The sequence below is a fragment of the Cervus elaphus genome, chromosome 22 (genome assembly GCF_910594005.1).
Source record: "Cervus elaphus chromosome 22, mCerEla1.1, whole genome shotgun sequence".
NCBI lineage: Eukaryota > Metazoa > Chordata > Mammalia > Artiodactyla > Cervidae > Cervus > Cervus elaphus.
The window spans coordinates 38,900,009-38,914,336 of record NC_057836.1 but is presented as its reverse complement, the minus strand read 5'-3'; the positions used below and the strand labels follow the sequence as shown (position 1 = coordinate 38,914,336).

General features: G+C 38.3%; 1 protein-coding gene across 1 annotated transcript in view; it reads left to right on the top strand.

Moving 5' to 3' along the window:
* LOC122680786 (ovochymase-1-like) overlaps positions 1 to 14,328 on the top strand; it is a 94,907-nt gene continuing 80,579 nt past the window's right edge. Inside the window, exons 1-7 of the mRNA XM_043882472.1 lie at positions 1 to 141; positions 732 to 850; positions 1,137 to 1,234; positions 2,640 to 2,759; positions 5,542 to 5,603; positions 6,208 to 6,359; positions 7,870 to 8,056. Of these exons, the coding sequence (XP_043738407.1) occupies positions 42 to 141; positions 732 to 850; positions 1,137 to 1,234; positions 2,640 to 2,759; positions 5,542 to 5,603; positions 6,208 to 6,359; positions 7,870 to 8,056 (838 nt within the window). The 5' untranslated portion in view covers positions 1 to 41. The remainder of the gene's footprint in view (positions 142 to 731; positions 851 to 1,136; positions 1,235 to 2,639; positions 2,760 to 5,541; positions 5,604 to 6,207; positions 6,360 to 7,869; positions 8,057 to 14,328) is intronic.

The following is a 14,328-nucleotide window of genomic DNA, read 5'->3' as shown; positions in this document are numbered from 1 at the left end:
CGCTTCTCTTCGCGGGTTCGCAGCGCCTGCGTCTGGCGGGGATGGACGGGTCACCGCGCGAGGGAGCCCTGCGGGCGTTGCCCGGGGCTGGCTCGCTCCTGCTGCTGCTGGTGCTGGCGGTCCACTCCCCGCCCAGCCGAGGTGAGCCGCGTCCTGGGCGCCTTCACTACTCCCCGGGCCCACAAAGACAACGGCCAGATGTGCCCACGAGGTGCCTGGGCCGAATTTTCTTCTGAAATCCTTTAGATTCTGGAGTTCAAGTTTTTAGGCACATCTGTTAACCTTGCTTGTGCTAAAGATCTTCCTCCAAAGAAAGATAACCAAGTGGAAGTAACTTAAAACCCAGTGACTCTGTTTCAGAGCAGCGTATGTTCTCCAGTACCTTTCATTCCCCCTAAATGCTGCCATGCCCATCTTCCCAGGGAAAGCCCCGAATCCCTCCCAGAGGGAGAGGGGCCTTGCTCAGTGGCCAGGTCTGTTTTTGTTGAGACAGCTCAGGCTGCAGAGGGCAGGGAGAGTCGCCAGGAAACTGCTAGTCAATGAGGTGTGAGTGGGACAGTCTCAGGTAGGGGTTATTTTGAGAAAGTGGGGTAGCCTCCAGCTGAGTGAACATTGGCACTGGCAGAATAAAACCCCAGGGTGGAAGTCTTGATACAGTGAACCCTGACATGAGGAGCTCTGTGTGTGTGTGTGTGTGAGTGTGTGTGAGACACATATGCTCTCCCACACAGGACTGAAGTACGGAATTCGTGCAGTTGATTTGAAAAGTATAGAAACTGTCTTGGAATCTGGGTTCTTCTCTAGAATTAGTAGTTGGAGAAACTCAACAGTTGGTGGACACCCATGGCAGGTGAGTGTGATAAAGACATTGATTTCTTCATGAGCTAATAGTGAATTATTTCCCTATTTTTAGATACCATAACTCCAGCTTAACACGTAATTTTTCTACGGACCCCCATTGACCTCACTGTCAAAAAGTTTGCTTCATAAGAAATCTCTTACTAACCAATTTATTGAATGTATCAATATCTTAATGTGACATCATATTAGAAGAGTTGATTTCAAATGTTTCTGAAGGAGAGGACATCTATGTGGAGATGTATATCAGTTGTCTTCCTAACTTTTTTCTTGGGCAGGTCTCCCTGAAATTAGATGGACACCACTTCTGTGGAGGAAGTTTGATTCAAGATGATCTGGTTGTTACAGCGGTACATTGCCTAATTAGCCTCAATGAGTAAGTTGTGGCTTATTAAACCTTGATCCATGGCAGTTGGACTGGGAGATTCGATGCCCTAAATACCATGCAGGGTTCAACCTTAGTCCCTTTCTTAATTTTTTCCATCTGGTCCACCTACTGACTGACTTTCCCGATTCCCAGACACTTGTGTGTAGTATAAGATTTCTTGTGCTTTCCACTCTACTAATCAAGACCTCAAAGATTCCACACATAATCTATGATTTGTAGAGTTAGTGGAGGGTGGGTTGATGGTTACTGATTCTAATAAGGTATTAACATCAAATGTTAAATGGATGAGCCAATATTTTAATAATCTCAGTTCAGTTTAGTTGCTCAGTCGTGTCCAACTCTTTGCGACCCCATGAATCGCAGCATGCCAGGCCTCCCTGTCCATCACAAACTCCCAGAGTTTACTCAGACTCATGCCCATCGAGTCAGTGATGCCATTCAGCCATCTCATCCTCTGTCGTCCCCTTCTTCTCCTGCCTCCAATCCCTCCAAGCATCAGGGTCTTTTCCAATAAGTCAACTCTTCGCATGAGGTGGCCAAAGTATTGGAGTTTCAGCTTCAGCATCAGTCCTTCCAATGAACACCCAGGACTTATCTCCTTCAGGATGGACTGGTTGGATCTCCTTGCAGTCCAAGGGACTCTCAAGAGTCTTCTCCAACACCACAGTTCAAAAGTATCAATTTTTCAGCGCTCAGCTTTCTTCACAGTTCAACTCTCAAACCCATACATGACCACTGGAAAAACCATGGCCTTGACCAGACGGACCTTTGTTGGCAAAGTAATGTCTCTGCTTTTTAATATGCTATCTAGGTTGGTCATAACTTTCCTTCCAAGGAGTGTCTTTTAATTTCATGGCTGCAATCACCATCTGCAGTGATTTTGGAGCCCAAAAAAATAAAGTCTGACACTGTTTCCACTGTCTCCCCATCTATTTCCCATGAGGTGATGGGACCAGATGCCATGATCTTAGTTTTCTTTTCAGTAATTAGGAGAGAAGAATACTATTAAAAGAGGGTGCTAATAGGAGAAAAAGAAGGACAGTAGGAACAACTTTTATATCTTGTTTAAAATGGTAGAGCATATATATATAGAGAGAGAGAGAGAGACTGGTTTATGTACAAAAGATATCTGAATACTTTAGGCAGAAAAATGAGTGACAATAGGAGAAAGAGTTCACAGAATGTAAACACTCCATGATTGAAAACCATGACTTTTTATAGATAGCTACAATTTATAGAAATTATAACAATAGTAATAATCACTAATAAAAGTACATCTTTTAAGATTTGGAAATCCCTAAAGATACATTAATCATGTTAATTACATGAAATCAAGACAGTCTTTCCTGGAGGAAAGGATTATACTTACTGAAAGATTTCTGTTTGGTTTTAGGAAGCAGATTAAGAGTCTGACAGTGACTGCTGGGGAGTACAACCTCTTTCAGAAGGATGAGGAGGAACAGAATATTCCTGTCTCAAAAGTTATTATCCATCCTGAATACAACAGACTTGGGTATATGAGTTTTAATATTGCACTGCTGTATCTAAAACTCAAAGTCAAGTTTGGTAAGTAGGGAGAGTTAGAATTGAAATGATGTAATGGAAAAAGCTATATTTATTAATTTTTACCAGTTAACTTTCTGTGTATATATATATCTAGTAATAGTAGAATAGCTAAATTTTGTTCCTTAAAAATAATTTTGTTTAATCTATAGCCTATAAAAAGTACTGCACAGGCTATAAGTACCAGCCACAACTTATGTATGCTTAATCAGCATTTTAAGTACTCCAGTGTCTTGGCTGGGGGCAATATTCTAGACCATCTACCTGTACTCATCTCTAACCAAGGAGTATGGGACATTTGAAAATGTCCTCAGATTTCTCCTTTCTGTCATTATTATGGACAAGATATTTGACACCATTCTCAGTACAGATAATCTAAGCATTCTGGACAAAATATTAAAAGCCTACTTTAAAAAAATACAGGAAAGGGAAGTGTTCAGTGACCAAAAACAATGAAAGAACAAATTCAAAAGAGTTAGCCAGACACTGAAGTTAAGTGACTGCCATTGAAGCATCTAAATGATCTTCAAGAACCTATAACCTTAACTATCTTTGCAAGGAGCCTGCGTGGGAGTAGGATGTGGAAGCAGAGTCTGATTGGAACCTCCCATGTATGTAACCTGGGACTTCTTGAAAGGTGATACTTTAAAAGATGGAGGGAAAGAGACAGGAAAATATGCCACATAGAGTGAGGGAATAAGGAAAATTTGCCTGCTTGAACCTTGGCCCTGGATGGAGGGCTCTCAGAAATATCTATTTTCCTGAGCTAGCCTTCATTCAGGTTTGAAGCTGGCATTCACATTACCTGTCCCCAAAACTCTAAGCCAAGATTTTAAAGTTATTCCAGGTGAGTAATTGGGTTTCTGGCAGAAGCAAAGGTAGTAAATTCTCTTTGAAGACATAAACCTTAAATCTCAGCTTGAATGTACTCCCATAAAGCTTTAATGATTGAGAGCATACACAATTAAAAAGCATGCAGAGAAAGTTGCTTGCAGAGAAAGCACCAGAGTCCAAAGTAACATCAACCAGAATCAGACATTCCAAGATTACAGATGTTAAAATGATATACATACTACAAAGTAAGTTTTAAGTTTAAATAAGTAAAGTCTATCAAAAATGACTAAAGAACAAGAAAATATTAACTGAAAAGGAAGACTTGAAATAGAGTCAATAAAACTTAAAGATAAGAACATAGTTGGAATTGGTAACAATAGCTGAATTAAATAGAGACATTGACCTTACTCATTGCTCATTCTTCTTTCACTCACACTCGATATTGAATCCATCAGAAAAATTCTATTGCTTCTGTCTCACCCTCTCCTCTCCTACATCCTGCTCCAAGCTCCCATCATTTCTTGCCTGGGTCAATTTGAATGGTCTCTTGAATCATCTCCAACTTCTGTCTTGCATCCCTAGTTTTTATTATTAACCCAGCAGCCAGAATAATACTTTTGAAATGTAAATCAGATTATATTACTCTGCAGATATATTACTTCAGTGGTTCTCCATTACACTCAGATGCAAATCAGTGTTCTTAGCTTCTTAGCTGACATCACCCAGCATCCTAACCTTGTAGCCAACCTCTTTTTTTGTTCATTTTTTACTAGAATTTCTTTTGTTTAGTCTGCTCCAGACATCCTAGAATCCTCACTCTTCCTCAGACATATATGACATGATGCCACTGCAGGAAATTTCCATTTTGTTTTTTTCTTCTTCAGATACTTTCCACAGAGATGCCTGCCTGATTTCTTCCCTCAGCTTCTTCAAGGCTCTGTTCAATGGAACTTGGCATGACTGCCATTTTACAAATTGCATCTCCCTTGCCATATTCCCTAATCCCCAGACTTCTCATCTTTCTTATGCTTTCCTGATTTTTCGGCAAAATCAGAGCACATATTACCTAATAGCTAAATTATTAGATTTATTGCTTGTATTTCACCCCAAACGCACTCACTCTCACTTTCTCTCTCACTCACACTCACTCATGCTCAGATCTACATTCTGTCAGGGCAGGAATTTTTCCTGGTCATTTACTGAGGGCTAGAAGACTGCTTGCCACATAACAGAGCTCAATTACTTGAGTGAAAAACTATCCCTTAAGAACAAGTGAAGTGAAATGAAAGTTGCTCAGTTGTGTCTGACTCTTTGCAACCCCATGGACTATACAGTCCATGAAATTCTCCAGGCCAGAATATTGGAGTGGGTAGCCTTTCCCTTCTCCAGGGGATCGTCCCAACCCAGGAATCGAACCCAGGTCTCCCACATTGCAGGTGGATTCTTAACCAGCTGAGCCACTAGGAAGCCCAAGAATACTGGGGTGGGTAGCCTATCCCTTCTCCAGAGGATCTTCCTGGCCTAAGAATCAAATTGGGGTTTCCCTCATTGAAGGCAGATCCTTTACCAACTGAGCTATGAGGGAAGCCCCTTAAGAACAAGGTCACATCCTAAAATGCTGGTAGTTGGGGAAGGTCATTTTGGTACTTTTAACAGTGAGTTGTTTTCCTTTTTTTGCACTTTCTAAATTTCTATAAATATGGGATAGTTCTTTTGAGAGAGAAAAAACCTTTAAAATATTGTTAATTACATTTAGGAAGAAACTGTGGAAGCTATGACGTCAACCAGATGTCAGTTTCCAAATATATTTAGGATCACTTGTCTGTGACTCTTATGATTTTCTTGTTATTGTTGTTTTTTTCAGGAACTACTGTTCAGCCAATCTGTATTCCCCATAGAGGTGATAAATTTGAAGAAGGGATTCTTTGCATGGCCAGTGGATGGGGCAAGACTTCAGAGAGTAAGAGACATCAAAAGAATGTAATATTTCTCCTAGGCTTATTTACATGCCCATTGGAATCAGGAATTTTGTTGGTCTTAAATAATACATTTATCCTTGTTTTATCCTCTCTGCATTCTAACTCAGGGAAGACTTCTGGTTGTCTTCACCAAAAAAAGGCTATACTTAAGGCTCTACATAAAATTCCTCCTGCTGCCATTTTGGTTAGGTGTATCAGGGTCAGGAACAGGAAGTAAATATAATAGTTGAAGAAGAATACAGTAAAGTAACAATAGTTCAGCTTCCTTATCTTTGGTATTGTGATTTTTAAAAAGCAAAGAACATTACAAAATATCGCTTTTACTGACTAAAGTTTTCCTCTTGAGGAAACATTTAAACATATATTCAGAGAAGCTACAATTGCCTATATTACATTAAAAATCTGATTTAAAAAAGCCCTTTGTCACTAGTGTAAGATTTTAGGGAAAAATATCATTCAGAGGTATAAAAAAAAATTACTTCTACATTTTGGTTAAACATCTACCAATTCTAAACTTGTAAGCTTCTTGTTGGTTTCTTTAAGTGGGGACAGTTGTTGACCAACTTACCAGTCCCTTCTCCACAGCATCAGAATATTCAAATATCCTACAAGAAGTGGAAGTTCCCATCATGGATGACAGAACATGTGGTACCCTGCTCAGGGGCATGAACCTTCCTCCCCTGGGAAGGGACGTGTTGTGCGCCGGTTTTCCTGATGGGGCAAAGGATGCCTGCCAGGTAATAAGCATTGTTGTTGCTCAGTTGCCCAGTCATGTCCAGCTCTTTGTGACCCTATGACTGCAGCACACTAGTCCTCCTAGCATAAACCAGTCCAGTTATTGACCGACTATCACGTGGATGAGAGTGGCTTCTGGGCTGCTTTTGAGGGGTTACTTCTTTAAGATTTCGCTCTTCCCTCATCTTTCCATCTGATTTCCACTGAAAAACTTTCCTTGACCAGAGCTGAGAGAATTCTTTTCTGTCCCATGTGCATTCTTAGCCCTTGTACCTCCTTGTGGGGACGTGAAGAGGTCAGGCAGGGAAGATGGTTTCAACATTCCCAACCTAACGAAATCAAACAAGATGACCACTTTGGCAAATGAATTAGGCTAGCTGTGATTATTTCTCATTCTACCTTTTGTTAAACATTTTAACTTTTCTCAAGCTTTAGGGAGGAATGCAATGTTTACACAGAGTTTGACCAAAGATAGCATAGCTACAGTAACTGGGGGGTAAAAGATGTTGTATATGGCAACATTCTAAGGCCAACACAACAACTTCACAAAGAAAACCAACTCTGACAAGAAAGGAAAGGGAGGCCAGTTTGTGATAGACGTGAATTTTAAGTTTTAATTATAATTGTTTTTCTTAAAATGGAGGAGCAGGGAGTCTTTATTCTTTGCCAACAAGCAACTTAAAACTGCCATGGGGAGCTCTCTAAAATTTTCTGTTGGGAAAATATTTAATTTTTCTTCTAGGAGGTGACAGAATAAGGGCCAGGGAGAGTTTGGTAGGAAGGAGATAGAAATTTACAATTATTCTGCTTTCTAAGTTGGAATATAGGTAGACTTACTGTCTCATCCTTCACAGGTAAGTATTTTCTGGATAAAGTTGTCAAACAATTCTGTGCCTTTTGAGGGGATTCAATCTGATACCAATTGGCATGTGTTTTCAAAGCAGCACATTGTTATGAAGAATTATTAAAGAAACCATCCTGAAAGTGTGGCTACTTTATCCTCTAGTGTGAGAGCCAATGGATCCTTTATATATAGCCCCGGGACAAAATAAGTTTCCCGGGCATTCTGTTTTAAAAGCCTTGAGCCATTGCGTGAACTTGGGGGCTCTATTCGCTGGTACTGTGGGCTTGGAATGTGATCCAGTCTTCCCTAGAATGCTACAGTGGAAGCATTATCTGTGACCTATCTAAGCGTTTATCTGTGAACTCCCCCTCCTTCTTCCATTGATTTTGAATTGTTCCCCAAAAACTAGGAGGAAGAGAGAAATTAAGGGTTAGTTTGACAAGATTGCATAAAGTGAGTGGAAGGAGTTTACATGTGAATAAAAGGATAGTTCTTTGAAACCAATGATGGAGAAACAAAATGATGAACACACAATGTTGATGAATAATGACCATTGAGTTTTTATGCTTCTACTACTTCTCTCTCTGAGATGAGGGCTGATTTTCTGCACCTGATAAAACATTTTTAACTTGTAACTTTTAAAATTTCCACTTTCTCTACCATAAAAGAGGGACTCTGGAGGCCCACTTGTTTGTAGAAGAGATGATGGAGCCTGGGTTCTTGCTGGGATAACTTCCTGGGCAGCTGGTTGCACTAGAGTTTGGAATCCTTTCAGAAATAAGCAGAGAAAGGTATCACCTGGCATTTTCTCCAAGGTGTTTGTGTTGATGGATTTTATCACACAGACCATGATAGGTGAGTATAATTTCTGTGGATTCTTGCTTCCTCATCCACTGCAACTCAAAAAAATGATCATGCCTATTTCAAGGATAGTTACTCTATGTTGCAGATATAATCAGAAATAAGCTTTAAAATGAGAAGAATATGGCTGGTTTTTGTTCCTAATCCAGTGTATATAAATTTTTAATTCTGATTTCATGAACAGTGATACCTGTCAATTTAACTTGAACATCAACAGGATTGTTAAGTTTATGGTCATGTAGATTTTCACGAGGTATGTTTTTTGTACTTATGAGATTTTAAAATAGTTTTTGACAATAGTCTCATTAGAAGATTCTTTTTTTATAAATTTATTTATTTTTTAATTGAAGGATAATTGCTTTACAGAATTTTCTGTTTTCTGTCAATTTTCTGTTTTCTGTCAAACCTCAACATGAATCAGCCATAGGTATACATATGTCCCCTCTCTTTTGAAACTTCCTCCCATCTCCCTCCACAACCCACCCCTCTAGGTTGATACAGAGTCCCTGTTTGAGTTTCCTGAGCCATACAGCAAATTCCTGTTGGCTATCTATTTTACATATGGCAATGTAAGTTTCCATGTTATTCTTTCCATACATCTCTTTCTCTCCTCCCCCCTCCCCAAGTCCATAGGCCTGTTCTCTATGTCTTTTCTCCATTGCTGCCTTGTAAATAAATTCTTCAGTACCATTTTTCTAGATTCTGTATATATGCATTAGAATACAGTATATAGCTTTCTCTTTCTGACTTACTTCACTGTATAATAGGTTCTAGGTTCATCCACCTGATTAAAACTGACTCAAATGCATTCGTTTTTGTGGCTGAGTAATATTCCATTGTGTTTATGTACCACAACTTCTTTATCCATTCATCTGTCGATGGACATCTAGGTTCCTTCCATGTTCTAGCTATTGTAAATAGTGCTTCAATGAACAATGGGATACATGTGTGTTTTTCAGTTTTGGTTTCCTCAGGGTATATGCCTAGGAGTGGGATTTCTGGGTCTTATGGTGGTTTTATTCCTAGTTTTTTTTTTTTAAGGAATCACCATACTGTCTTCCATAGTGGCAGTGTCAATTTACATTCTCACCAACAGTGCAAGAGCATTCCCTTTTCTCCACACCCTCTCCAGTATTTATTGTTTGTAGACTTTTTGATAATGAACATTCTGACTGGTGTCAGGTAATTTCTCATTGTAGTTTTGATTTGTATTTCTCTAATAATGAGTGATGTTGAGCACCTTTTCATGTGTTTGTTAGCCATCTGTAAATCTTCTTTGGAGAAATGTCTGTTTAGGTCTTTTTCCCTCTGTTTGATCAGGGTGTTCATTTTTCTGATATTGAGTTGTATGAGCTGCTTGTATATTTTGGAAATTAATCCTTCATTTGTCAGTTGTTTTATTTGCTATTATTTTCTCTGATTCTGAGGGTTGTCTTTTCACCTTGCTTATAGTTTCCTTTGCTCTGCAAAAGCTCTTAAGTTTAATCAGGTCCCACTTGTTTACTTTTGCTTTCATTTCCATTACTCTAGGAGATGGGTCATAGAGATCTTGCTTTGATTTATGTCATCGAGTATTTTGCCTATGTTTTCCTCCAAGAGTTTTATAGTTTCTGGTCTTACATTTAGGTCTTTAATCCATTTTGAGTTTGTGTATGGTGTTAGAAAGTGTTCTAATTTCATTCTTTTACATGTAACTGTCCAGTTTTCCCAGAACCATTTATTGAAGAGACTGTCTTTTCCCCATTGTATATTCTGGCCTCCTTTGTCAAAATTAAGATACCCATAGGTGTATGAGTTTTTTCCTGGGGTTTCTGTCTTGTTCTATTCCCCTATATTTCTGTTTTTGTGCCAGTACCATCCTGTCTTGATGACTGTAGCTTTGCAGTATAATCTGAAGTCAGGAGATTGATTCCTCCAGCTCCATTCCTCCAACTCTGGTCTTTCTCAAGACTGCTTTGATTATTCGGGGTCTTTTGTATTTCCATATGAATTATGAAATTTTTGTTCTAATTCTGTGAAAAATGCCATTGGTAATTTGATAGGGATCAAATCTGTAGATTGAGTTTGGTAGTATAGTCATTTTCGCAATATTGATTCTTCCTACCCAGGAACATGGAATATCTCTCCATCTGCTTATGTTGTTCTTTGATTTCTTTCATTAGTGTCTTATAATTTTCTGTGTACAGTTCTTTTGTCTCCTTGGGTAAGTTTATTCCTAGATATTTAATTCTTTTTGTTGCAATGGGGAATGGGATTGATTCCTTAATTTCTCTTTCTGATTTTTCAGTTAGTATATAGAAATGCAACTGATTTCTGTGTATTGATTTTGTATCCTGAAACTTTGCTAAATTCACTGATTAGCTCTAGTAATTTTTTGATACTATGCTTAGGATTTTCTGTGTATAGTATCATGTCATCTTCAGTGAGAGCTTTAGATCTTCTTTTTCAATCTGAATTCTTTTATTTCTTTTTCTTCTCTGATTGCTATAGCTAGGACTTTCAGAACTATGTTGAATAATAATGGTGAAAGTGAACGCCCTTGTCTTGTTCCTAATCTCAGAGGGAATGCTTTCACTTCTTCACCATTAAGAATAACGTTTGCTCTAGGTTTAACATGTATGGCCTTTATTATGTTAAGGTAGGTTCCTTCTATGCCCATTTTTTGAAGAGTTTTAATCATAAATGGGTGCTGAATTTTGTCAATGGTTTCTTCTGCATCTATTGATACTATCATATGGTTCTTATCTTTCAATTTGTTAATATGCTGTATCACATTGATTGATTTGCATATATTGAAGAATCCTTGCATCCCTGGAATAAATCCAACTTGATCATGATGTGTGAGCTTTTGGATGTGTTGTTGAATTCTGTTTGCTAAAATTTTGTTGAGAATTTTTGCATCTATGTTCATCAGTGATATTGGCCTATAGTTTTCTTTTTTGTGTTGTCTTTGTCTGGTTTTGGTATCAGAGTGATGGTGGCCTCATAGAATGAGTTTGGAAGTGTTCCTTCCTCTGAAATTATTTGAAAGAGTTTTAGAAAGATAGGCATTGGCTCTTCTCTAAATGTTTGATAGAATTCTCCTGTGAAGCCATCTGGTCCTGGGCCTTTGTTTTTTGGGAGATTTTTTTTTTTTTTTATCACAGCTTCCGTTTCAGTGCTTGTAATTGGGTTGTTCATAATTTCTATTTCTTCCTGGTTCAGTCTTGAAAGATTGAACTTTTCTAAGAATCTGTCCATTTCCAGGTTATCCATTTTATTGCCATATGGTTGTTCATAATAATCTCTTATAATCCTTTGTATTTCTGCATTGTCTGTTGTAACCTCTCCTTTTTCATTTCTAATTTTGTTGATTTGATTCTTCTCTCTTTTTTCTTGATGAGTCTGGCTAAAGGTTTGTTAATTTTGTTTATCTTCTCCAAGAACCAGCTTTTAGTTTTATTCATCTTTACTATTATTTCTTTCATTTCTTTTTCATTTATTTCTCCTCAGATCTTTATGATTTCTTTCCTTCTACTAACTTTGGGGTTTTTTTGTTCTTCTTTTTCTAGTTGTTTTAGGTATGAAGTTAGGTTGTCTATCCAATGTTTTTCTCATTTCTTGAGGTAGGATTGTATTGCAATAAACTTCCCTCTTAGAACTGCTTTTGCTTCATCCCATAGGTTTTGAGTTGTTGTGTTTTCATTGTCATTTGTTTCTAGAATTTTTTTTTATCTCCTTTTTGATTTCTTCAGTAATTTGTTGGTTATTTAGAAACATATTGTTTAATCTTCATGTGTTTATGTTTCTTACAGTATTTTTCTTGTAATTGATATCTAGTCTCATAGCATGTGGTCAAAGAAGATGCCTGATATGATTTCAGTTTTCTTAATTTTACTGAGGTTCGATTTGTGACCCAAGATGTAGTCTATCCTGGAGAATGTCCTATGTGCACTTAAGAAGACAGTGTGTTCTTCTACATTTGGATGGAATGTCCTGAAGATATCAATGAGATCCACCTCATCTAATGCATCATTTAAGATTTTTGTCTCCTTATCAATTTTTGTTTTGATGATCTGTCCTTTGGTGTGAGTAGGGTGTTAAAGTCTCCTGCTATTATTGTGTTACTGTCAGTTTCTCCTTTTATGTCTGTTAGTGTTTGTCTTATGTACTGAGGTGCTCCTATGTTGGGTGAATAGATATTCACAATTGTTATGTCTTCCTCTTGGATTGATCCCTTGATCATTATGTAGTGCCCTTCCTTATCTCTTGTAATCTTCTTTATTTTAAAGTTAGGGTTAGGGTTACCCCAAAATGAGAAACCAAAGATGAATCCCAGAAAATGGCAGTTACAAAATCAGGCAAATAATAATTAAAATAATGGAATATACACACACACACACATATATATATACACACCTATAAGTGAAATCAAGACAGTCCAACAAAAACAAAGTACAATAGATTGACCCAGCAAACAAAGAAAACGAAAAATTATATCTACCAGTTAAGAACAAGAAGATTTTAAAAAAAAGAAAAGAACAAGAAGATTCTTTTTTAATTTATCCAGTTAACATTTTTTTTTCTAAACTAGTGAAGAGCACTAAAAATAAATCACTCCTCTTCTCCTTCTCCCATTCACTCTTATTAATTTTACTTCACAAGAGTGGAAACATAAGACAGGCTTTGAAGAGTTATTTTTGTTCTGTTGCACTAAAATCTAAATTAGGAAAATAAATATGGGTCTGGAGATGCCAAACCTGTCCTCAAATATTTGGGAAGACAAAGAAGTAAGTGAACAGTTGTGATAAAAGGTAAAGTTCTAACTCTACTGGCTATCTATTTTACTTATGGTAATGTATATGTTTCAGTGCTATTCTCTCTCTTTTTTTTTTTTTCATTTATTTTTATTAGTTGGAGGCTAATTACTTTACAATATTGTAGTGGTTTTTGCCATACATTGACATGAATCAGCCATGGATTTACATGTGTTCCCCATCCTGATCCCCCCTCCCACCTCCCTCCCCATCCCATCCCTCTGGGCCTTCCCAGTGCACCAGCCCTGAGCACTTGTCTCATGCATCCAACCTGGGCTGGTGATCTGTTTCACACTTGATAATATACATGTTTCAATGCTATTCTCTCGGATCATCCCATCCTCTCCTCCTCCCACTGAGTCCCAAAATCTGTCTCCTTTACTGCCTTGCACATAGGTACCATCTTTCTAGATTCCATATACATGTATTAATATGCAAAATTTGTCTTTCTTTTTCTGACCTACTTCACTGTATAACAGGCTTAACCTGGAGGGATGGAGTAGAAGGGAGCTGGGAGGGGGGTTCAGTAGGAAGGGGACACATGTATGCCTATGACTGATTCATATTGATATATGCAAAAACCATCACAATATTGTAAAGTAATTATCCTCCAATTAAATAAATTTTTTTAAAAGGTGAAGTTCATGTAAGCTCAAAGAGCTGTGTTCTCACTGAGAAGGAGTCTAAGGAGCTCAGTTCTAAGGGACCCAGAAGGTTTGCCATAAAAGAGGGCAGCATCTGCTTAAGAAAATGGCACAGAGGTTAGCCTCTGAAGAATAAAGAGGCATAAGGAAACACAACTTACAAGAATAAGTAGTTTAGTAGAACCAAATTTGTTAAAGGCCAGGACCCAGAGCTGCAGAAAACAGTGTTCTCTCCCTCCCTCCATCCTTCCCTCCTTCCATTTTTCCCTCCCTCCATCCTTTCCCCCCTCCACTCTTCCCCCACTTCATCCTTCCCTCCTTCCATCCTTCCCTCCCTCCATCCTTCCCCCCTCCATCCTTCCCCCCCATTGTTCCCCCAACTCGCTCCTTCCCTCCCTTGCTCCTTCCATCCCTTCCTCCCTCTCCCATTCCAGTCCAAGATCAGCCACCTAGCTAATAATTCAAAAAGCAACTCTGCTGCTGGTCCAGCTGAATGCAAGAGCCCACCTCTCAGTTCACTTTCATTTGTTCTTCAGAGTAAATGTGTTCTGTTCATTGCCATGACCACAGGGAGAACTTGTCTCCTGGTAGCAATTCTATTCAGTTTTCATCATCTAGAAGAGAAAGTTAAAAGGTCAGCAAGCCCTGAACAAAGGTTAATGATACCAACATTTTAAAATGGCAATGAAATCAGGCAATAACCATCAATTCCATAGTCAAATGAATATCAGAATGTGACAAGTAACTTAGTTAAACAGCATATGCTTGATGTCATTCTTCTAATCTTCTCACTCCCTAGTTGCTTGTTCTTCTCAGTAAGTTCAAT